Here is a 26771-nt window from a genome sequence, read left to right as displayed (position 1 = left end):
GCATTGTATGACGTCAAGTAGGCGAGGCTTCGGAGGCGAGCGAAGGGCGGGACCAAGGCCAAGAGCCCGACAGTTACGCCACTCACACTTGCGGAAGAGTTAACGGGACAGCGGTGCAGGCCAATCGCAACCAGTCCTCTGGAGGCAGGGAGACTGGGGTGGAGACTTCGGAGACTGCAGTTGCAGGTGGGTGAGCTCCGGGGTCTGAGGGAGGAGTGGGATGGTAGCCCTTATTCTCAGGGTCTTAGTTGGCCCCTGTGACCCACAGAGAAGAGAATTTCCTTGGCTTCAGCTGCTTCGTGTACGGGGCACGAGAGGTTTCCATCTCTAGGAGGGGGTCTGCAGTGGTGCCCCCTGCAGTTGTGCAACGCATCAGCCCTGAGTTGCTTCTTTCCCTGCCCCCATCCGCATCAGCCTAAGACCCACCCTCACACAGTACGCTCCCGACCCTTAGCAGCAGCCTACCTGAAACCCTCCCTCCGAAGGCCGAGCAGAGGCACTATCCCCAGTGCGCAACACCGACCCCGCCTGGATCCGAGGCTGCCAGCGAGCAGCTGAGCTAATGCTGGCTGTTTATTTGGGGCGATGAAGCGACCCAGGTGCTGTTTTGCTATTGCCAAGCCTGGGCTAGAGCACTAGCGAGAAAACAGGATTCCATTGTTGAGGCATCAGTGTTTCCATCGTGACAGAGGTCCTTGCTCTAACAGCAGCAGAAACAAGTAAATAACTTTGCTCATTTTCTCAGACTTTGCGAAGGGTCATATTGATATATGTCTGTTTCCTTAGTTGTTCCGTGTAGGCTGTTGTTGACTCTCGTATGAAAGCCCACGCGATCCAAGTGCCCTGCAGGTTTTGGTCCAGGGAAAAGTTGGTCTCTGCAGATGACTGTAAATGACTACCTGGAGGTCGATTAAAGTGCGGTACTGCGGGATTCAGCCGATTTCCTTCTTCCTCTGACTGTCCGGAAATATCAGCCAAAGGCCAGCGGTAGTAATTAACACAATTACCTGCCTATGATTTCTGTCCTATTTAAGATGGGTTCTATTATGTTTTTATCTATACTTGTCTTCATTAACTTTTCGTGATATCATAAGCCCCCCGAATCCCTCGAAAGTAGATGGGATTCTGAGCACACACACACACAAATTCAGATCCCCAAAGGACAGTAAAACGAATTATTGGCTTAATATATCATCTTAGCTAACCAAAAGCCTGTGTCAGCTGCCATATTGAAAATCTGCTTACCAGCTGCAGGGAGCTTACAATCTGGTAAGGCAAATAAATCATACGCATAAAAAGTACAATAAGAGACAGTGTAAAGATATGTAAGTGATACTAATACCCATATCAGCAATGATCATAACTCGCTTCTCCATTTTTAACTAAGAATCATATAACCTTTCCTTCTTGTCGTTTTAAACTGATTTTTATAACTTTGATACATTACGTTTCTGTTTCCAAAACACTTCTGTGTACGTTATTGCACATGTTCTGTGCACTAGTTATTACTGATGGAGACAATGAGCTCAGAAAGAGAATTTGTTTAAATTCAGGAATTCATATCCCATTATTTTACCATCGAGCAAGATCTCTGTGTATTAGATCTATGGAGCCTAATACACAGACAGTAACGTAGGGATTATTTGTACTTGGTCTAGAATCTAGAATATTCTCCCCTTCTCCCATTATCACATTCCTTGTTTCCTCTGTATCATTCAGGCTCAAATCTTATACCAAACAGAATGTCTCTGTTCACCTAGTCTAAAATAGCTTACTCTCTCCACTTCCAAACCTCAGCCCCAAACCTATCACCCTGTGAACATATTTTATAGGTTTGTTTAATCCCCTTCCCTGTGTGGTTCTACAAATTCTCCAGAGCTTAGCTTAAACCTTCTCTTAGGGCCTACTTCAGAGTACCTTTTTCCAAAACAGTATTGTTTATGTAATTCATTTGGCAGTTATTCTAGTATTGCCTTATGACGTCTCTCCTATTGTCCTGAATTATTTTCATGTGTGTTATCTTGCAAAATAGAATGTACAGTACTTGAGAGGGAATGTCATGTATACCTTTTACAAATAGTATACATGAGTAAATGTTATTAATGACTCCACAATAGATTTATTACTGTCAAGGGTAACACTGCTTTTTATAGTCTATCTGCCTTTACTTCCCTCACTTTTATTAAGGAAATATAAATATGCAGTTCATAACTTGCTTAACTATATTAAATGAACCCAACAATTTTATTAAAATATTTTTTACTGCATTGGTCAGGGGAAGAAGAGGACTAAAGTAATAGGGGCTCACTCAGTCTGTAATGATCATCTTGCTTGGTGCTGATCTGTGGCTTCTTAGCAGGATTCTGAGGGACTCGTATTCTATTTCCAGCTCTACCACCAATTGTCTGTGTGACATTGGTCACACAGGATCCTATGCGTGACATAACCTCTTCCAGGTATTAATTTCAATGGAAAGGCATCGGATGAGATCATCTCTAAGTCTAGGTGTTTTTTAGATATACTCACTAACTTTTTATTGGGTCACAAACTTTATTCTACCTCAAACCCTTCTTTTTTCCCCCAAGACTTATTTGAATAGCTCCATAATTCTACCAGTTTCTCAAGGAAGAAACCATGATGCTGCTCTTCTTTGACTCCCTATATCCAATCCATCTCCAAGTGTTTTTGGCTCTATTTCTAAAATACAGAAAAATCCATTTATTTCTCTTTATTCCCACTGTTAACAATCTAGTATAACCCACCATCATTTTTCATCTGAAATACTAATCAGTTTTCTAGCCTGCCTGAGAAAGGGGAGCACTCTCTTCCAATGTCTTCTATGCCATAAGCACAACTTGCTTTCAGAGCTAAATCTAGAAATCTATGCCCTTAATTCTTATGTTACATTGCCCTCTAATTAGACTGAGAAGGAGAGGCCAGCAAGGTAGGAAACCTGAAGAATGTTGTGGCACAGAAACTAAAAGACGAGTGTTTCAAGGACTAGTTAACAGTGTGAATTATCCTAAGAGGTGAAATAAGATGAGGAGAGAGAAGTGAGAATTTAGCTTCAAGATGGTAGTGTGGTGACATTGACAAGGGCAGTTTTAATGGAGTAAAAGAAAGGAATTTTATTGTAGTGGGTTGAGACGATAAATGGAGGTGATGCTACCACAGAGTGTCCTTTAAAGAAGTTTTTCTGGATTTAGGAAGTAGAAAAATGGAATGGTAGCTAGAGGGAATAAAAGGTCAAAGGACAGATTTTTGTTTGATGTTTGTTTAAAGGTGGAAGATACTAGAATGTGCATGCTAATGGAAAATGTCTAGTAGGGTGGGAGAAGCTCTTAATGTATGAGAAGGAAGGAGTATGTGTGTGTGGGGGGGGTGTTCAGCATTCTAAAGTAGACTCCAGGGTAGAGGACCTTGTCTGTGTTGTTTTTAGCTGTATTTCTAGTATCTAGAATAGTACCTGCCACACTATTTGTTACTCCATAAACTAATATTTGTTGAATAAATGAATGACTTGGACCCTACTTCTCTTACCTCCTTTCAATTCATTCTTGACATATTAGCTAGAAAAATATTTTTTAAAATAATGATGTCATGTCACTGTCCAATTTAAAGTAATCAGTCGTTCCTATTTCACTTAGAATAAAATCCCAGCTCCTGTGACCCATAGCATCCTGACTGAGGTAGCAACTGCCTTCTGCAGCCCTATCTCCTGACCCTCTTCCTTTCATTAACTACTCCAGCCACACTGGCCGCCTTTAATTTACTAAAACTGAAGGACTCCTTTACCCCTGTAGGGCTTTATATGTGATTTCTCTCACTAACCCCTTACCTTCTTATCATTCAATTCTCAAATGACACTTCAGAAAGGCTTTCCCTAATATTGTAGTGGCTGAAAGCAAGGGCTCTTGAGCCAAACTGAGTTCACATACCAACTCCCTGCTTACTTGCTATATGATCTTAGCCAAATTACTTAAATTATCAAAGCCTGTTTTCTCTGTTTGTAAAATGAAGATAAGTATCTACTTTATCCAGTTTTTTTTTTGAAGATTAAAAGAGTATGTGTAAAACATATAGCATGGGACCAGGCATGGTGGCTCATGCCTGTAGTCAACAGCACTTTGGGAGGCTGAGGCATGAGGATCACTTAAGGCCAGGAGTTTGAGACCAACTTGGGTAACATAGTGAGATCCCATCTCTAAATAAAAAAAAAAAAAAAAAAAGCTGAGTGTGCTAATGCACGCCTGTAAATCCCAGCTACTCAGGAGGATGAAGTGGGAGGACTGCTTGAGCCCAGGAGGTTGAGGCTTCAGTGAGCTGTGATCTTGCCACTGCAGTCCATCCTGGGTGACACAGCAAGACCCTGTCTCAAAAAAACAAACAAAAAATATAGTACAAAGCATGGCACATGATAAGCACTGTATAAGTGTTCCCTGTTACCCCTTTTGTTATTGTCTGAAATTGAATGCCCCATTGTTCATTTTTATTTCCACTTCCTACTTGTGTCTTCACAGTACTTATAAAAATTTGTAATTATTTATTTGCCTACTTTATTTATTATGTCATTTTCACTAGATACTGGACAAGGAAAAAGCAGGGACCATGTCTGTCTTTTATTCTCTTTATATCTCTAGTGCTTAATTCGGTGCTTGTCATATACTTAGCATCTATAATAAATATTTACTAAAATAGGCCAGAAATCATGCTGTATATTGAAACATCAGTGACGAAACTAAGATCACTGTAGGACCCAGTGAAATCAAAGCCCAGATCAGGCAGAGCACAGCTTTAGTTTAACGTTCTACTTTTATCAAGTGGCGTATGATTTTTATCAAAGGCTTGGTTCTTAGGCTTGACTCTTCTACCTTTATTCATTCAATTCTTTAAATCAAGTTTTAATGGAAGGCTTTTAAAAAAAAGAATAACAATCATTTAAAAAATTGAGTCAGTGTTTTGGGCAGGAAGGTGTTTCATTGAAGCTGGGGTGTAATCTTAAAAGTACACTATTTTATATACTACTAAGAAAAAATATGCCAACTATGGCACAACTCTTTATCACTAAGAATTTTTTCTACTCATGCAAAGAGCCCCCTTTTAAAAAAATCATATAACACCCTTGCACCTACATACAAAGAATAATATGAGCAAAATTAATTGGCTGAGGCATTCCTAAAACTTCTTAACATTCAAAGTGTCTTTTCATTGATTTTCAACTCAGAGTCTCTGTGTCCATGTTTTATTTTCATAATATCATTCTCTGTTTAGAGCATTAGTGATATATCATTTCTTAAACCAATGTCCATTATTATCTCCAAGGTTTTCTTCCAACACACTGATATCCATTCTTCAAATTTAATACACATGTAATGACAAATATGTCATGACTACTACCCAACCAGAGTGATTTTAAGATGCCTGTCAGTTTCAGATAAGTGTGAAAAAATTTGTGTCTTAAAATCAACGAAATAGCATAATTGAATTTGAAGAATATTTGAAGAAAAATAATTGCCTTATAAATCTTTTGCCAAGAATTGAGAATTGTTTAACTGTTAATAATGTTATTGATTTTAATCATTAATATTTACATATAATTTGACGATATTAACTTAATATTCATTGTATCATTTAAGTCTCACAACAGTCCAGTGTCATAGGTGTGTCCACTTTGCAGATGAGGAAGCCAAAGCCTCAGAGAGCCTAAGTAGGAGTCACTAATAAGTGATGAACCATTTAGGACTATTTCTCTAGTTCCAAATGTCATATTCTTTGTTATTTGCAAAATACACTTATACAAGTAGGATTTACTCAAATGAAATTTAAGAAATGGAAATTTTCAGCTCCTTAGATTTGTCATTCTGTATAGAATATACATGGCAGACTTTTTTTAAAAACAGTGTTATAAAAGTGAATAGCTATCTGTGATTCTTTATATTATTTTAGGATAGTTGAAATTTTCAAGTAAAACTTGTTTTTGTTACTATTTATAGAAATAAAAATAACTGTGTTTACATCATGTGGTCCACTTATTCATGAACCATGAGGCTCAATAATTGACTTAATCCAACACAAGATCTAAATTACATACATGATTTTCATGACAATAAAGTTAATTAAAAAGTGTTTGTGGTTAGAGTTTTAAAAATTGATATTCTCAGGACCTATGCCACTATGCAGAAATACAGTTTTTATTCTTTTGGAAGTATCTCCTTTAGTCACCTTTTTACTGTTTTATTTCCCACTTATTTTACAATACAGAGGAATGATTTTATACCAATTAAATAATTATGTTTTATTTGCATTTTCTATGTTTTGAGCAAGAAAGCTGGAACATCAAAATAGTTTCTGAATTGATTAATCTTTTGTTATCTTTTAATATCTTAAAATAATTACACAAGAAGTTGTAAAGATAGAGTTTCCATGTACCCTTCACCCAGTTTCCCCATATGGGTGCATACATAATTCTAGTAAAAGATCAAAACCAGGAATTTGACATCGGTACAATGTGTGTGTATAGTTTCTTGTAATTTTCTCACATGCGTAGATTCCTGTAACCTATCTAAATTATGTGTATCAACACTTCGTCCATTTTTAATGGCGAGTAGTATTCCACGGTATGGATGTACCATGATTTGTTTACTCTTTCACCTATTGTGCAACATTTTGGTTGCCCTCAGCTTTTGGCTATACAAATGAAGCATTATGAAACATGTAGAGGCTATTGCACACACACAAGCTTTTATTTCTAATGCTCAGCAGCATGATTCTTGGGTAATATGGTATGTGTATGTTTAGTTTTTTTAAAAAACTGCCAAACTATTTCCACCAGCAATGTATGGGTGATCCAGTGTCTCTGCAAGCCCTCAAGCATTTGGTGGTGTCATTATATTTTATTTTAGCTATTTTGATAGATGGTTAGGGATATTTATTGCAGTCTTAATTTCCATTTCCATAATGACTAATGATGTTGAACATCTTTTCATGTGCTTATTTGCCATCTGTATATTCTCTTTGGTGAAATATCTCTTTGTGCCTTTTGCGCATTTTTTAAATTGAATTGTCTGTTGTTTTTACTGGTAAGTTTTCAGATTTCTTTATAGATTATTTCTTTATTAGATTCAGTTTGCAAATATTTTTTTCCTGGCTCATAGCTTGTCTTTTCATCCTCTTAAATAAAGGGACTTTCACAGAGGAAAAATATAATTTTGATATAAAATCCAATCTATTAATTTTTTTCATTTATGTGTTATGCTTTTGATGTCTAAGAGCTCATTAATGAGACCCTGGTTACAAGGATTTTCTTCTGTATTTGCCTCTAAAAGTTTTATATTTTACATTTAAATCTATGATCCGTTTTGAGTTAATTTTTACATAAAGTATGAAGTATAGGTCATGGTTCATTTTTTTGTTGCCTGTGGATATCCATTTTCTTCAGCATTTTTTGTTAAAAAAGATTCTTTTTCTTCCATTGAATTGCATTTGTACCTTTGTCGAAAGTCACTTGGCTGTACTGTATGGGGCTACTTCTCAATTGTATATTGCATTCCACTGATCTATGTGTCTCTCCTTTCACTAATATTACACAGTATTGATTACCATAGCTATAGTAAGTCTTGAAATCAGGTAGACTGATACTTCCTTCATTATTATTCTTTTTGGTTGTGTTAGATATTCTATTTTCTTTATCATTACATATAAATTTTACAGTAATCTCATCTGTATATACAAAAAATTGTGCCAGGATTTTGATAAAAAATGTGTTAAACCTTTATATCAGTTTGGAGGAAATTAAGGGGACATCTTTATTAAGTTGACTTTTCCAATTTGCAGACATGGCATGTCTTTCCATTTTAGTCTTCTTTGATTTTTTTTTTAGCATTTTATATTTTTCAGCATACAAGTCCTATGCATGTTTTGTTAGATTTATACGTAAGTATTTCTTTCACTTCTTTTTTTTTTGAACTATTATACTTTTAATTTTTGTTTTTGTTTTAATTTTTGTTTCTATATGTTTATTGCTGGTATATAGAAACATGACTGATTTTCGTGTGATGCTCTTGTGTCCTGTGGCATTGCTGAACTTGCTGATTAGTTCTATGAGGTTTTTTTCTGGTAGATTCCTTTGGGGTTTCTACATGGACTATCTTGGAATTTGCAAATAGAGGCAGTTTTGTTTCGTCCTTTCCAATGTATATGCCTTTTATTGAATTTTCTTGTTTTAGTGTGCTTGCTAGAGCTTACATGCACTTGGAAACTGAATAATATACTTCTAAATAAGTGTGAACTATGATGAATAGCAGTGGTAAGGGTGGACATCCTTGCTGTTTTCCTCATCTTAGGGGGAAGGCACTCCATAATTTAGCATAATGTTATCTATAGGTTTTTTGTAGATTTTTCTCTACCAAGTTGAGAAGGGGGAACTTTTCCCCTCTCTTTCTCTTTTGCTAAGAGTTTTCCCCATAACTGGGTGTTGTATTTTTTCAAATGCTTTTTATGCATCAATTGATATGGTCTTGTGTTTTTTCTTCTTTAGCTGCCTAATAGGATGAATTACACTAATCGGTATTCAAATATTGAAACAGCCTTACATCCTTAGATAAACTTACTTAGCCATAGTGTATAATTCCTTTTATATATTGCTGATTTTTTGCTAATATTTTTTAAACAATTTTTGCGTCTATATTTGTGAAGTATATTGGTCCATAGTGTGGGATTTTGGTTTTTGTTTGTTTGTTTTGGGTACCGTCTTTGTCTGGAGTACCACAGTAATACTCACTTCATAAAATTAGTTGGGAATCTTCCTTCTGCTTCTGTTTTCTTGAAGAAGTTGTGTAGAACTGGTATTAATTCTTCTTTAAACTTTTGGTAAATTTAATTTCCTTAATGGTTACAGGGCTGTTCAAATTATTTCATATTGGGTGAGTTGTAGTAATGTAAGCACTTTATGCTAAAAATTTTCCTCTCAGCACTATTTTAGCTGCATCATACACATTTTGATATATTGTATTTTAGTTTTTCTTCAGTTCAATGTATGTTTTAAATTACACTTGAAACTTTCTCTTTGATCCATGGATTATTTAGAAGTGTGTTATTATGTTTCCAAGTGCGTGGAGATGTTTATGTTATCTTTTTGTTATTGATTTTTAGTTTGATTTCATTGTGGTGAAAGAATATGTAGTCTGCTGTTGTTAGGTGGAGTTTTCTATAAATGTTGATTAGATTCTGTTGATTGATGGTGTTGTTGAGCTCTATATGCTTACTGACTTCTCGTCTAGTTCTATTAATTTTAGAGAGAAGAGTGTTGAAGTCTCCAGCTATAATAGTGGATTTGTCTATTTTTTTTCAGTTTTATCAGTTTTTGCTTCACATATTTTACAGCTCTATCATTTGGTGCATATATATTTTTTGACTGCTAGTCTTCTTGGTGGTGGATGGGCATTACATAATATTCCTTTCCCTTCCTCAAGTCTACTTTATCTTGTAATTATATTGCCATGCCTGCTTTATTTTAATTAATGCTTGCATAGTATATCTTTTCCTATCCTTTTACCTTCAACCTACTTATTATATTTGAAGTGAATTTACTTGTAGGAAGCATAAAGTTGGGTCACTTTTTAATCTTCTCTGGTAATCTATCTTTTAATTGGTATATGTAGACCACTTACATTTAGTGCAATTATTGCAACGTCAGTATTGAAGTCTGTAATTTATTTTCTGTTTTCTGTTTATTCTATTTTTATTTCTGTTTTTTCTGTCTTGTCTCCTGCGGCTTACTTGAACTTTTTTTAGAATTTAATTTTGATTTAGCTATAGTGACTTATGAATGTTATCTCTTTGAATAGACCTTTTTTTTTTTGACGGAGTTTTGCTCTTGTCTCCCGGGCTGTAGTGCAGTGGCACGATCTCGGCTCACTGCAACCTCTGCCTCCCGGGTTCAAGCAATTCTCCTGCCTCAGCCTCCTGAGTAGCTGGGAGCCTACCACTCCAGGTGCCCGCCACCACACCCAGCTAATTTTTGTATTTTTAGTAGAGAGGTGTTTCACCATGTTGGCCAGGCTGGTCTTGAACTCCTGACCTCAGGTAATCTGCCCTCCTCGGCCTCCCCAAGTGTTGGGATTACAGGTGTGAGCCACCGTGCCTGGCCTGCATAGATGTTTTAATGATTATTTAGCCTTCTCCAATATCATTCTAGTTGGGGGGATAGGAGGAGAATGATAGAAGCACCTCATTATAGCCTGTCATTAGTGAAATTCTAGGCTCTCTGTTGCACCTTCGCAGGCTTGGGTGGGTATAGAGCCAGAATTTTTTTGTGTGGTCTTCTGCTGTGGTGGAGTGGTTATTTCCTTAAAACTTTGTCTTGTTAGGTTGCTCCTTTTCTGGTTCTGTGACTAAAGAGGGCAGTTTGGGGGCTGTTTGTGTGTGTGCCCACTGGTGTATCAGGGTTGCAGCTTTTGTAGGATCTAGAACATACTAGGCAAAAGGAAAACCCAGGGAACTCACCAATATGTTGTTCCTCAGATCACTAGTCAGTCTGATTTCATCTTTCCACTTTTCATCATCTTCATTTATTTGTCTTCATATGTATGTATATATATGTTTATTTATATTTATATGTACCTCCAGGGTTTTTTGTTATTGTTGTTGTTGTTGTTTTTGTTTTTTTGTACTTAGCAGGAGAAATAGGGAAAGATACATCTAAACCTTACTGGAAGCACAGTCTTTTTGTTTTTTTTTTTAATAGGGATTATATTTTTAAGAATCAAATCAAATACTATGTGAACTCTGTAGGCCAGTGCCTGGCACAGCTTACTGGCTCACCAAATATTAGCTAGTATTATCATGTATGTCATCCTTATTAAGAATGATCTTAAATTGCTGTGGTAACTTTTGACAAGTACATTTATAGTTGGATCTAAAAAGCACTAAAATTGCTTTCTGAGCTTTCATTTGATATTAAAATCCAGGATCAGAATGATTCATTTCAGAAATAACATGGACATTTAGTGGAACAAGCATGTTTCTACTAGTTTTATGTTTTTAGGCATGTTATTTAATCTCTGAGCCTCAATTTGCTGTTTGAAAAAGTAATTATTAATACCAATCTTAAAGGATTATTATGAGTGTTGGATGAAATAACTGTATAAATTATTTATGATAAATCCCAGTACCTTCATTCTTATTATATCACTAAACAACTAAACAAATAAATGGCTAGAAACGGAACCATTTATTTGCCTATCAGTGTTTACCTGTCAACAGAAATAGAAGTTTTGCTGTATAGTATTGTTCTCCAATTTATTGGTTTAAAGGTCCAAAACATTTTGCTCTATGATGTGGATGTAGATATTGAATTTAGATTGTTGTGATCATTGTCAAAATTTCCCTCCATATATGCCCTTTGTTTTCAGTGTATTAACATGCACAAGTTTCTCCCATCTATACCAAAGCAAAACAAAATTTCCTGGTATCTACATGCTCCTCTAGGCCCCACCTGATGAATTTTTTTTTTTTTTTTTTTTTTGAGACAGTCTTGCTCTGTCATCCAGGCTGGAGTGCAGTGGTGTGATCTCAGCTTACTGCAACCTCTGCCTCCTGGGTTCAAGCGATTCTCCTGCCTGAGCCTCCTGAGTAGCTGGGATTATAGGTGCCCACTACCACGCCTGGCTAATTTTTGTATTTTTAGTAGAGACGGGGTTTTACCACGTTGGCCAGGCTGGTCTTGAACTCCTGACCTCAGGTGATCCACCTGCCTCGGCTCCCCAAAGTGCTGGGATTACAGGCATGAGCCACCGCGCCCAGCCTTGATGAACTTTTTAAAAGAATAATGTCTATAAATTGTGCCCATTATTTCCACTTAACTCCACTCTAATCTGTTCTCTCCCTATTTTACCCCAAATCATCAGTGACTTTTTTCCCATCACCTTTTGATGACATAGGTAACAACTTCATACTTGAAATTCTCTTCCCTTAGTTTCTACTGCCTCTCCTGGTTTTCCTCTATTTCTCTCACTGTTCCATGTGAATTCTTCCTCAACCATATACCTTGCTCACTTTGTGTCATTCACAAATTCTATTTTCCACTATATTTTCAATCCATCTAGACCAGCACTGGGTATGTAGCAAGTGCTCCACAGATAACGTGTACATATCGATCGTGTATAGAACAAAAACAGGCTGGGCGTGGTGGCTCACACCTGTAATCCCAGCACTTTGGGAGGCCAAGGCGGGCGGATCACGAGGTCAAGAGATCAAGACCATCTTGGCCAACATGGTGAAACCCTGTCTCTACTAAAAATACAAAAATTATTGTGTATTTTTTAACAAAACCATTGTGAAAAAAATATTCAGTATCTACCCTACATCCTTTTCCCCATGTCTCCCCTACTGGATAGCCTGGAGGACGGGGTAGTAATTACTTCTTTAGAATGTTACATGTTGATCAAATATCCTTGCCAACATCTATTATTCTAATCTTCCAGAGAACTTTTAGAAATCCAGTGGAATATAAGGTTGTAGGAGATAACCTATCTTTTGATCCTCAGTGTCTAACTTCCTCTATCACATTAGAGGGATTTAAATCCATATCTTTTAGTGGATGAAAATATAGAGCGATTCCAAGGGGCATCCATGCAATCTGGACTGAGTCACCCGATTCTGTAGTTATTTTAGACAGGCCATAGAGATTCCCTACAATACTATTATAGGTTATGGATGCCCGAGCTCATCACTAGACTGGAGAATGAGACCAGGAGTAACATCTTGGCTACACTGTGACACTGAGAAGACACCTTGATCCTTTGCACAGCTTTAACACATTTCTGTCAAACTAGTATAGACTGTTTTCAATCATATTGTCTGTTTATCTGCTTTGCGTGCCCTTTTGCATAGTATAAATACTTCCTGGCTATTCCTTTTATATTTATTTATTTATTTATTTAGAAACAGAGCCTCACTCTGTCACCCAGGCTGGAGTGCAATGGCATGATCTTGGCCCACTGCAACCTCTGCCTCCCGGGCTCAAGCGATTCTCTCGGTGAGCCTCTCAAGTAGCTGGGATTACAGGCAGCTGCCATCATGCCCGGCTAATTTTTGTATTTTCATAGAGACGGGGTTTCACCATTTTGGCCAGGCTAGTCTTGAACTCCTGACCTGAGGTGATCCACCCGCCTCAGCCTCCTAAAGTGCTGGGATTACAGGGGTGAGCCACCACTCCCGGTCCCTGGCTATTTCTTTTAAACATTTGTTTTCATCATCTTGGAGTTAGGGAGGCTGGCACAAATCTCCCACCAATTCTTTATTATTTCCTTTGATTCTGACACTCCAGATTAAACACCTTTGCAATGATAGCGCTTGTGTTCAACTTCGCTCTTATGCCCTAGGAATTATTAGAGAGCTGCTTCTCTTGTCCCTTCCTCCACCATTTTATAAGTGTAAACTTATTGATTAATGTCAATTAAATGATTTGCTTCTCTTTTCTGTTAAGTTTCTTAGAAAATAAGCCTTAACTTCCACTTATTTTGCACACATTATATGCTAAATTACGTTTCTTTTTGAGACAGAGTCTCTCTCTGTCACCAGGCTGGAGTGCAGTGTTGGGATCTCGGCTTACTGCAACCTCCACCTCCCGGGTTCAAGCGATTCTCCTGCCTTAGCCTCCCGAGTAGCTGGGACTACAGGCATGCGCCACCACACCCAGCTAAATTTTGCATTTTTATTAGAGAAGGGGTTTCACCATGTTGGCCAGGATGGTGTCGATCTCTTGACCGTGTGATCTGCCCACCTCAGCCTCCCAAAGTGCTGGGATTACAGGCATGAGCCACTGCGCCCAGCCAATTATGTATTTTTTTAAATATTCTCAACAACACAACTAGATAGATATAGTTTATCTGCATTTTACAAATGATGAAAATAATAAAAAATTAGAAGTTATTTACCTCAAATATATCACAAGTAAATACTGAACCAGCATTGGAACTCAAGCCTGATTCTAATGCCCTACTTTTTCTTTCATTTCGCATTGTTAAAATAAAAGCTTTAGATAAATAAAATTTAACGGAGTTTGAGCAAAGAACAATTCATGAATCAGGTAGCATTCAAAACTGAAGGAGGTTCAGAGAGCTCCACTCCAGCAGTGTGACCGGCAAGCTTTTATAGGTTGAACATGGAAACAAAGTAGAGAAATTACCTGATTGACTATGGCTAGGCATTTGCCTTATTTGGATATTGTCTGATGGAAGTTCCCTATTTGTAACCAGCAGGTTGGTTGGCTGTTTGTGATTGGCTAAGGCTTGTTTTTGGTTTTTGGTTTTTAAGTCAGTTACAATAAATGTTTCCAAGTTAAGTTTCAGTTCTCTTACATAAGAGGGCTGGCTACAGAGGGTAACCTCAGGCTAATAGCCATCTTATTTAACAACATTATATCATACTCTTGGGAAGATGTCTGATTTTTATACAAACTAATATTTCACATCTGTGTATTTTATAAATATTAGAAAAGAAGAGAAAACATGCATAATTTTAAAAACAGTCTTACAAGTGACTTATGAAGATGCCTTGTGAGGTAAAGAATTAGTCCTGGGACATTAGCCATATATAATTGTCTTTATGCCTCACTGTAATTTGAAATACTCTTTTTCTATCCTGGGTCATATGTTATCAACATTGTTAAGTCAAGATTTGAACTGTCATGACAGTTAATTTCATTTATAAGCTTGCCTGGGCCATCTGGTGCCCAGACATTTGGTCAGACATTCTGAATGTGTCTGTAAGGATATTTCTGGATGAGATTAACATGTGAATCAGGAGACCAAGTAAAGCAGATTTTCCTGTGTGGTGGGCCTTATCCAATCAAATGAAGAATTGAATAGAATAAAAGACTGAGTAATAGGAAATTTATCCTGCCTATTTGAGTTGGGACATACATCAGTCTTTTCCTGCCATTGGACTCAAATTGAAAAACTGACTCCTCTTGGGTCTTATGCTTGCCAGCTTTTGGACTGAAACTTACACCATTGGCTGTTGTGGTTCTCAGGCCTTTGGACTTGTACTGAAACTGTACTGTCAGCTCTCCTGGGTATCCAGCTAACTAGTTATAGATCTTGGGACTTCTTAGCCTCTACTATCACATGAGCTTATAATAAATCAATCTTTCACTGTCTCTCTCTCTTGCTCTATCTCTCTGCCCTAATCTTCATCCATCACATTGGTTTTGTTTTCTCTAGTTCCTTTTCCTCAGAAATAACCTCCAAGCCTTTCATTATCTCTCTTCCTCCATGATACCCACTCTCATTTTTAATATGTCTCCCTATTCATAGTTACTCAGAACACTACACACAAAATGATTTCTACAAGTCACTTAGATTTCCAGCAGTACTGCCAGTTACAACCTATTACTTTCTCCTGCACACAGGCACATACACACCTCCACAGCCACACACACATTCACACAGGCACGCTATTTTTCCACACAGTGTAATGGCTATCCAGTGGAACTTTCTGTGATGATGAGAATGTTTTATATTTGCTTTGTATAATATAGTAGTCACTAGGCAGATGTATTAGTCTGACTTATTCAGAAAAACAGAACTAAAGGGATATATATACACACACACATATATGTATATGTATTTGTACTATACATATGTATAGGTATTTTTACTATATATTTGTATATGTGTTTGTAATATATATATATGGAGAGAGACAGACAGAAAAACTATAAGGAATTAGCTCATGTGATTATGGAGGTTGAGAAGACCCAAGATTTGTAGTCAGCAAGCAGGAGACTTAGGAGAGCTGATGGTATAGTTCCAGTTTGAGTTCCAGCTTGAAGTCAGGCAGAAAGAAAGAGTTCTTTCTTATTCAGCCTTTTGTTCTATTCAGACCTTCAACAGACAGGCTGAGGCACATCTACAGTGGGGAGGACAATCTGCTTTACTCAGTGTACCAATTCAAATGTTAATCTCATCTAGAACACTCTCACAGACATACCCAGAAGTAATGTTTAACCAAAAATGTGGGCACTCTGTGTCCCAAACAAATTGTCACTCATCACACCACATATGACTGACCACTTAAATGTGGCTAGAGCAATGAGGGACCTGAATTTTTAGTTTTGTTTACTTACAAGTAATTTAAATAGCTACACATGGCTCATGGTTACTGTATTGCATAGCACAACAGTAGATTGTCTTGGTCCTGGAATGGAGCTTTAATTGATGCTGTAGGACAATTTGGACTAGTTCTCCAGTATCTAGCTTCCACCTAGGCCTCTTGGAACACCCGCTCTGGGAGAACCAAGCTTCAGGCAAGAAGCCCAGCCACTCTGAGACTGTCATGCTGTGAAGAAGCACCAGCTAGCCACTTGGAGAGGGTGCTTAAGAAAGAGAAAACCCTAATGATCAGTGAGGATGAGATTTTTTTCATATATTTGTTGGCCGCATAACTGTCTTCTTTTGAGAAGTGTCATATCCTTCTTTTGAGAGGTGTCATATCCTTTGCCCACTTTTTGATGGGGTTGTTTGTTTTTTTCTTGCAAATTTGTTTAAGTTCCTTGTAGATTCTGGATATTAGACCTTTTTCAGATGGGTAGATTGCAAAAATTTTCTCCCATTCTGTAGGTTGCCTGTTCACTCTGATGCTAGTTTCTTTTGCTATGCAGAACCTCTTTAGTTTAATTAGATCCCATTTGTCAATTTTGGCTTTTGTTGCAATTGCTTTTGGTGTTTTAGTCATGAAGTCTTTGCCCATGCCTATGTCCTGAATGGTATTGCCTAGGTTTTCTTCCAGGTCTCTTATGGTTTGGGATTTTACACTTAAGTCTCTAATCCATCTTGAGTTAATTTTTGTATAAGGTGTAAGGAAGGGGTCCAGTTTCAGTTTTCTGCATACGGCTAGCCAGTTTTCCCAGGGCCATTTACTAAATAGGGAATCCTTTCCCCATTGCTTGTTTTTGTCAGGTTTGTCAAAGATCAGATGGTTGTAAATGTGTGCCCACATGGTATACAATTTCACAAAAGATTGAATAAAGAAGCAGATATGAGAATCTAGTTGTCTTCCATTAAGCCAGATGTTAAAGAGATTTGCAAAAATATAAAACAATGTAACCCTTCTCAAGAAACTTTTTTTTTGTTTTGGAAAATAGTTATTTTACAGTTATCCATTTATATATTTTTGTAGTTATATATAGTTATATACATAGGTATGTATATAAATGGATATATATGAATATGTGTATTAAATAGATATATCGAATATAATCATATAAAATTTTTTCTTTTTAAATGAATCAATAAATATTTAAGTGTTCTCAGAAAAAAAAAACAAAAAAAAGATGAAAGATCCCCATCTCTTCTAGCCATCCCAGCTGAATCATAAGAAACGTGAATGAGGAAACCATACTGGACATGTAACCCAGTCAGACCTTCAGATGGCTTCAGCCACAGCTGCCATTTGCCTGTAGTTGTATGAAAGCTCCCAAGCAAGAATCATCACCTAAACTCACAGGACCATTAAAGATTATAAATTGTTGTCTTAAGCCACTAATTTTAGGGTGATAACTGGAACAGAAATGTAGAATCAAGGTTTTCTATTTGTCTGGTTCTCCAAGTTCCCAATCCTCTTTTCCTTTCTGTTTCCCACTTCCTTGCTTTTGATGATGCAACTTTTATGTTTAGAGCCGAATTTGCAGTTCATGATATTCACAATTATCTGATCTTTACCTATCTTGGATTTCTGACCTCGTGTTTAAAAAATCTTTCTTAATTAAGATATATGCGATTTTCCTTTCTACTTTTAAATAGCCCAACTTGGAAAAGTGCTTGCCTTTTTCTTCTTTACTAAAGCCATAACTAATTAATGCAATCTAACACTGATCTTTTTCAACCAACTATCTTGTAAAAGTCTAACCTCAGAAGGCATATAGTTTATGGTCCAAGATCAGCATTTTAACAGCTACTTTGTTACCGGAAGAGAATGGATTGGAAAGGAGGGGGATTGTGTTGGGCATATACTCAAAACTATGTTAGAAATAATACCTCTTATGTATAGTAATAATATTAATCATGTAGTGAAATCCTATATAAGCTATTTATACAACTTGTACATTTTGCTATTTAACACAATTATATAGCCTTCAATGTTAGCCCTTATGAAAAATATACTTTTATTCCAATGAGCTCAACATTTATGAAAATTCAAAAGGAATTTAATATTAAATGTCAGGAAAACAAATGTTTAAAACAAGTTTTACTGTCTTATTATTTTTCTTAGTGGTTATTTTTGTGTATTTGCCATCAAGAGGGCAAATTTTGGAGTCTGAAACTTGCATTAGGTCTCTACTACATCGGTGATTTTTTTTTTATTCTAGTTCTAAGGACATATGGAATTGGCTATGGATAATTCATATGCTTTCAATCAACGAAGCACCTGTAATGGAATTCCATCTGAGAAGAAAAACAATTTCCTTGTATCAGAAGATCATGGACAAAAAATCTTAAGTGTACTACAGAATTTTAGAGAACAAAATGTCTTTTATGATTTCAAAATAATTATGAAAGATGAAATAATCCCGTGTCATCGTTGTGTGTTAGCAGCATGCAGTGACTTTTTCAGGTACTTTACCTTGTCTATGCCTCAGATTTTATGATTTGGATAATTAAGTTCTATTTTATACTGCACTCAAGTTTTCCCCCACAAGAACATGCAACAGTAATTTTTAATTCTAAAAAAAAACACAAAAACAAAAAAAACCAAAACCTAATTAGGCTGGGCACGGTGGCTCACGCCTGTAATCCCAACATCCTAAGAGACCAAGGTGGGCGGATCACCTGAGGTCAGGACTTCAGGACCAGCCTGGCCAACATGGTGAAACTCCGTCTCTACTAAAAATACAAAAATTATCCGGGCGCAATGGCGTGCGCCTGTAATCCCAGCTATACAGGAGGCTGAGGCACAAGAATCGCTTGAACCCAGGAGGCTGAGGTTAGGTGAGCTGAGATCGCGCCACTGCACTCCAGCCTGAGCAATGGAGCGAGACTCCATCTCAAAAAAACAAAAACAAAAAACCTAATTAGAACCAAGATTAACTAATGATTTTTTTTTTTTTTTAGAGGGAGTCTCGCTCTGTCGCCCAGGCTGGAGTGCAGTGGTGCGATCTCGGCTCACTGCAAGCTCCGCCTCCTGGCTTCCAGCCGTTCTCCTGCCTCAGCCTCCCAAGTAGCTGGGACTACAGGTGCCCGCCACCATACCCGGCTAATTTTTTGTATTTTTAGTAGAGACGGGGTTTCACCGTGTTAGCCAGGATGGTCTCAATCTCCTGACCTCGTGATCTGCCCACCTCGGCCTCCCAAAGTGCTGGGATTACAGGTGTGAGCCACTGCGCTGGGCCATGATTTTTTAGTAGGAGAGAATTTAAGACTACCTTTTTTTAACGTATAGGTCTTCCCAGGTCAGCATTTCCCAAAGTTCTCTGGAACATTAATCCCTTGAACTACTCTGGGACAGAAGAAATTTTTTTGATGGTGTCAGCTTTGTTTGGGGGATCCCTGTGTTGTATTATTTTAGAAAAAGAAGACGACAGGTTGAACAAAAATGGAAGCAAAATTTGAAGAAAATAACTCTGAGAGAAAGGAAAATTTCCATCCTATGTTGTATTCATGTATTACGGGGAGAGGAGGCTCTAACCGATTTAAAAATTTATCCTCTCCTTAGCAAATCATCCTCTCCTTATATTAGGGAAAAGTACTTCTTAGCTATAAGGCATTTCTTGAAAGCACTCAGCTTGTTCTAATTCTAAGCAACCTTCTGAATATAATTCGGTTTCCCATGTAGATCACCCTAAAGAGAATGTCCTGTTCATAACACTGCAGTAATCACTATGATGACAGCAGGTTTCCAATTCTGCGAGGTTAAGGGTCAGACACATGACCTTGCAATTACTGTGTTAATTGTATCAAGGTAGTACTATCCTGTGAGGCTTCTTGGTCAATAGACAAGCCCCTTTTGGTGAAACCCTGATCTTCAGCTTTCCTAGTTATACTACAATAAACTTAAATCCTAATTGCAATATTTTGCATTATGTTCATTTGTGGAAGTAATTTTAATTTGAATTAAGCAGGGTTTAAATCTCCAATAAACTTGATTAAAAAATAAGGTTTAAGATATAGAAATACTAAGATGCATATTTTATATGCAAGTTAATTTATACTATTTTGAATCCTCAATTTAACCCTTATTTTTTTTTTACCACCATCTAATTAGATCTCATCCTTATTGCCTATAGAGTAAATCTTACAAGCTAGATTTCATTCAACAAACATTTACTGATACATACTTCCTGCTAAACACCTGTTCCTGTAGGGGCTCTTGCTTTGAAATTGGGAGCAATGGCTTAGTACTGCAGCACAGTTTACTGGGGCCATGGAGGCTACAACAGTCTTGAACTAGCTGTTTGCCTAATTTGACTATATGTCTTCATCTATTCTTTTTATTTCTTCTCTCAGGTAATCAAAGTTGTTCTTTGAACTTCACTGGGGCCCTTACTGTCTTATACTCTGCCATTCTTATTTCCACCTGTGTCTTCCCTCCTCTCTTATAACCTAACTTTTCTTCCATGTAACTCTTTTCTGCCCCCATATCCTTCAGGTCCCCTCTTCATCACAGGAAGCTATGTGGTACAATGGTTAAGTAGTGGGCCTCTTAATACATATGCCCTAAATCTAAATCCAAGCTCTACCATTTACTAGACATGTTTTATTAGGCAAGTTACTTAACCCCTTCAGGCCTCAGTTTCCTCATTTGTAAAAAAGTAGGATTATAAAAATGGGACTTAACTCATAGAATTATTATATTGCTTAAATGAAATAACATATAAGTGATAATTAGCACCGTACCTACTACATTCAGTTAATATTAGCTGCTATGATTATTATTTCTAAACCTAGCAAAAATATAAATAATCTGGTGTGAACACACAGCTTGATTTCCCTGTGATGTTTTCATGCTAATAAAATACTCTTATGTAGGCATTTCAGTTTATAGACCTGCACTCTTCTTGATGCTATTTTTTATTCAATTTACATATAATTTTTGCACATATTTCTTTGTTCAGCTTACTGCTAGTTTTTTATAGGTCTGCTTTTAGTTTTTAAAATTACTGTTAGAACAATGTATTTTTAAAGTTTTCTACCTGGTTTAAATAACAAAAATATCAGATCCTTTATTACATATAGTACTTTATTAAATGAGTACATAATTCACATTAAAATATGTACATATGTAATAGACATTTGACAATTTACACTCTCCTATAATGCTGCTAATTCACAATATGATCAAACTCACTCAATGGAATACTGAAAATGTAAAATAAAAATGTCAGAAAAGTGCACAATGCATGAAAATATCCCTCTTACAATGTTTTTGGAAAACAAAAATTATTACTGAGATGGAATGTCATTGGAGACAAGAAATTGAAAAGGAATCACACACGTTTTATACATACTTTATGATAAGATGGCAAATTGGAGATAGATGTTAACTGGATACTTTAAGATGAATAGAATGAAATATAGAAATATAATCTTACATGTGTCTTCTCAAAGAAAATGTGGAAGCCGATAGTAAATTATAAATACATCAAATCTGATAGAAAACATTTTTTAAAATAATGATACCAATAAAAGCTAATACTTTGCATCAGTTAACCCATTTATTCTTCTCAGCACCCAATGACATAGATACTACCAGTTACCTGCATTTTCAGATGAAGAATTTGAAGCACAATAAAGTTAAGTCACCTCCCCAAGGCCACACAGCTAATAAGTGGCAGTGGCTACATACACTGGCAGCTGGGCCCTATGGACCATATAGCCAGCTGGGCTACATGGACTCTTAATATTATCCTAAACTGCTGTAGATGTCTTAATAATCCATATAATTATTATCACAGGTTAATATTTCTATTGATACACATTACTAAAAAACCCTGCATAATGTGTAACATTTTGCAAGTCCCCTCATATTTTTCAGTTGGATGTTGTACTTTTTAAATAAATTTCATTACCTTCTTGAGTAGACTCTGATAAGTAAATTGGTTTTACCCTAGAATACTTTGGGCAACTAGGAACACTGCTCAGAAAGACATCCTGGACAATACTGGCACAAATACAAATCATTATTAAACCAGAACCAATAGTAAAATACATTTTGTTCCATGCCCATACATTTCCAAATAATTTATGTTTTTACCTAAACTGAGCCAAAGAAATTCTCAGTTCCTTAGATTCTGTCAACTTTACCATGTAGCAATAAAACAAAACTTATTATGAAGAACTTTCAAGCTGGTCTAATTATTCAAATTTGGGGGCCTATCTCCATCTCTCAGTGCCTATTACCAAACTTTTCTTTTTTTCACCTTTTTGCTTGATGTGGTACACTGTTATTGTTTAGTTTTAGGAAATCACATTCCCCTTCTCCTAAAGAACTGTATAAAATATCTTTTTAGACATGTATCTTATTTGGTGAATTTTCCCCGCCCAATAGAGTCATTGGAGACATCAGGTATCTTACTGTACTCTTTTCTGTTTCATTAATGTGAAATCAAAGATGAATTTGAAAGACACTTTTAAATCCTAAGCCCTAAATAATTATATTTTAAGTAATTTTAGTTATCACCAGCACAGCTGTTACTAATTAATCCATAAATAAAGAAATTTGGCCATCAGCAAGATTTTGCCCCAATAGTATTAATAATAAACAAGTATACAAAATTTGAATCTTTTTATAGTCTTTATTAGTTGCTATAGCTCAGCTGTAATGTACATTTCTGTAATATAGGCATTTTGTAATATGTTTGTTGGCAGATAAATAATATGTTATATAATTATTCTAGATATTAATTAGGAGGCAATTAAAATATGGTTTTATAAATATATTTAAGTCAAGAGTAAGGAAACCTCTTTAAGGTAATATTGAAAATAATTATGGAATAAAATATTCTTGCTGTTTTTCTGTGTTCTTTATTTTTGCAGGGCTATGTTTGAAGTAAACATGAAAGAAAGAGATGATGGAAGTGTTACCATTACTAATTTGTCCTCCAAAGCAGTAAAAGCATTTCTCGATTATGCCTATACTGGAAAAACAAAAATAACAGATGATAATGTGGAAATGTTCTTCCAGTTGTCATCATTTCTTCAAGTTTCCTTCCTATCCAAAGCTTGCAGTGACTTTTTAATAAAAAGTATTAATCTTGTCAATTGTTTACAGTTATTATCTATATCAGATAGCTATGGCTCCACCAGTTTGTTTGATCATGCATTACACTTTGTACAACATCACTTTTCTTTATTATTTAAATCCAGTGATTTCTTAGAGATGAATTTTGGAGTACTACAGAAATGTCTGGAATCAGATGAATTAAATGTTCCTGAAGAAGAAATGGTACTGAAAGTTGTCCTTAGTTGGACTAAACATAACTTAGAATCAAGGCAAAAGTATCTGCCTCATTTGATTGAAAAAGTGAGATTACATCAGTTATCTGAGGAGACACTTCAGGACTGTCTGTTCAATGAAGAGAGTTTACTCAAAAGCACAAACTGTTTTGACATAATCATGGATGCAATTAAGTGTGTGCAAGGTTCTGGTGGACTCTTCCCTGATGCTCGACCATCCACAACTGAGAAATACATATTCATTCACAAAACTGAGGAAAATGGAGAAAATCAATATACATTTTGCTATAACATTAAATCTGATTCATGGAAAATACTGCCGCAATCACACCTGATTGATTTGCCAGGATCTAGTCTTTCGAGTTACGGAGAGAAAATATTCTTGACAGGTGGTTGCAAAGGGAAATGTTGTCGAACGGTTCGACTGCATATTGCCGAGTCATATCATGATGCCACTGATCAAACCTGGTGCTACTGTCCAGTGAAAAATGATTTCTTCTTGGTATCAACTATGAAAACACCAAGAACCATGCATACATCAGTTATGGCTCTCGATAGATTATTTGTCATAGGTGGAAAAACTAGAGGATCCCGGGACATTAAAAGTCTCTTAGATGTTGAGTCTTACAATCCTCTTTCCAAAGAATGGATATCTGTTAGCCCATTACCCAGAGGCATATACTATCCAGAAGCAAGCACGTGCCAAAATGTAATTTATGTTCTTGGATCAGAGGTAGAGATTACAGATGCTTTTAACCCATCACTTGATTGCTTTTTTAAATACAATGCTACAACTGATCAGTGGTCTGAACTAGTAGCAGAGTTTGGGCAATTTTTTCATGCAACATTAATTAAAGCTGTACCAGTAAACTGTACACTGTATATATGTGACCTTTCCACCTATAAGGTTTATAGTTTTTGTCCAGACACTTGTGTTTGGAAAGGCGAAGGATCTTTTGAGTGTGCAGGCTTTAATGCAGGTGCAATTGGAATTGAAGATAAAATTTATATATTAGGTGGTGATTATGCACCAGATGAAATCACAGATGAAGTGCAGGTCTACCACAGCAACAGGTCTGAATGGGAAGAAGTTTCACCAATGCCTAGAGCCTTAACAGAATTTTACTGCCAGGTGATTCAGTTTAATAAATACAGAGACCCATGGTTTTCTAATCTATGTGCTTGAACATTCTAAAACGAGTCCAGTTCTAGTAACCTAAAGTAAATTTGTTAACCAAAATGATAGGTAAAAAGATCTATACATCTTAATGAAATAAAACATTCCTGCTTTTAGTTATTATGTATGTACACCATATATGAATAAACAGTTTCCAAAAACTTAAAATACAAAATATATTTTACCAAAAATTATACTGAATATAATTTAACCTTGGGGAATCCAGAATACTTAGTATTTTCACATGAAACTACAAATCATAGACTCTGACACTTTGATTTTTAAAGTACTCTGTCCATAAAAGATTTGTACTGTTTAGATGGGAGAAACCTCTAGAGAGAGTAAAAATGAATTACACTGTATCTTATATGAAGTAAAAAATCAGAGGTGAGAATATTGTTACTGCAGGTATGAGTTGTTGAATTCCTATCATTTGTGATGATTGGTTAACTTCTTTTAGGTACCCTTTTTACCCTTTTTTAGTTCAGAAATAATTCTCCCAGCTTTATAAATAGTACACTAAACATAGTTTAACTTTTTTTAATGACTCATTTTTTCATTAAAAACGTAATGTACCATGTTATAATGCCATTAGCAGTTACTTAAATGCTTTAAAAATTGCTGATTAGTTTTCAATGTCAGTTGGTTTCAATTTCTAGCTCTCTCTCTCTCTCTCCTCCCCCCCTCTCATTTTCTGGTTCAATCTTAGTAAATTAACATTCTGGATTTAATTAGTAGTTCTAAGTTACACCTGGCCTGAGTTTATGTTAACATGTAACCCTCAATTGGAAATTTTTGGATTCTGGGATGGTAGTACTAAAATACTTTTTATGTATCATTGCTAGGTTCCAGCCTAATTAAGGACATAGAAAATTGACCTCTAATTAAGTGGATCATTATTATGGCATTTCTTAAGCTTTATCCAAATTTGAGCTACATAAAACATTTCAGGATTTAAATTAGTACCATATCAATTTTCTGTGATGATGTATACCAACTATAAAGCACTATGTTGGTTTACTACTTCAGTAAATTATTCTTAGTGAATTATTTTCTAAATTAAAAAAATGACTTGGCTTTTGATATTGATAATAGTATTCACAACCTGCATCTGTTAAGATGTTTGATCTTTAACCCACACAATGTAAGAGTACTGTTGTCATTGTTCTCAGGTAGGTGATTCTGCCTTCCAAGAGTATATGTTTCTTTAATCAGTTTAAAAGATAAAGGTATTTTGGGTTTTAAGACCCCTACTTTACATCTCAGGTAATGTGTAGATTGTACTTCTCTGGAACCAAATGTAGTTTTCTACACTCAGTTGTAAATGTTAATCTTTCTCAAATGTGCACATTCTTTAAAAGTGTGTTCCTAAGTATAAATATACCTAAATGAAGATTCTCTTATTTTATCATATAAATTTATGCAACGATAAGTTCCAAATGTATTTTTCAAAACAGAATGGAATATCAGAGTACATTTTCATGAAGTTTAAAAATCAAGGACTGTTCCTGATTAGATGACATATTTATTGGTGGCCTTCTTATCTAAGCACATGAGTAGTTGGCTCTGAACTTTGTGTATTTGAAAAAGGAAAATTCAGTGGAGGCTTTTGTTTGTGTGTGTGTGGCTTTGAAAACAAATTATTTGAGAAAGACCATAACACAGTGAGTAGCCTATATGTGCATTTACTGAATTGTTAATTTAAGGATATATATTAATAGAGTATGTTTAAAATAAATATTGTTTTCATCACTGACTTTAGGAATTGTTCATCTATTTCAGAAAGGAGAAACCCAAAATCAAATCCCTTTTTGATATTACTTCATTGTTGTATCATCTTCTTGATTTCCACTACTGTTCTGATTGGCCTTTGCTTTATGCTAATGTTTCCAGAAACATTCTTGTTATCAAAGCCTAGGTGGCTTCCTCTGCATTTGATTTAATACATTTTCTAATGCAGAAGGTTTTCTGCCCTAGTTTTTTCTTTTTAAATAATTACCGTGGGTTACTTTTTAATCATTTTCAGTGATTGCCATCCATTTACTTCTGTACCTTTGTTCTCTCCACCAATTATCACTGCAAGGAAAATACTCTGTCTAATCAAAAACTTCCAACTCTTTATTTACTGTTTTTTTTTTTCC

At 36.0% G+C, this 26771-nt stretch overlaps 1 protein-coding gene across 5 annotated transcripts; it reads left to right on the top strand.

Annotated features, from left to right (window-relative positions):
• The first annotated feature begins 46 nt into the window (after positions 1–46).
• On the top strand, positions 47–26386 carry KBTBD3 (kelch repeat and BTB domain containing 3). 5 transcript variants are annotated; one of them, XM_003828355.5, is made up of 4 exons: positions 47–186; positions 787–987; positions 18371–18615; positions 23034–26386. In XM_003828355.5, exons 3-4 carry the CDS (start codon positions 18383–18385, stop codon positions 24637–24639), a joined length of 1839 nt encoding a protein of 612 aa, XP_003828403.1. In that variant the 5' UTR covers positions 47–186; positions 787–987; positions 18371–18382; the 3' UTR covers positions 24640–26386. The 5 variants fall into 5 exon arrangements, with proteins under 5 accessions (XP_003828403.1, XP_008951992.1, XP_034789508.1 ...); XM_008953744.4 differs by having other exon boundaries at positions 787–990; XM_034933617.3 differs by lacking the exon at positions 18371–18615.
• The last annotated feature ends 385 nt before the right edge of the window (positions 26387–26771 follow it).

The sequence above is a fragment of the Pan paniscus genome, chromosome 9, assembly GCF_029289425.2.
Source record: "Pan paniscus chromosome 9, NHGRI_mPanPan1-v2.0_pri, whole genome shotgun sequence".
Classification (NCBI taxonomy): Eukaryota; Metazoa; Chordata; class Mammalia; order Primates; family Hominidae; genus Pan; species Pan paniscus.
Note: the sequence above shows the minus strand (reverse complement) of the source record. Positions and strands in the feature narration are given on the sequence as shown.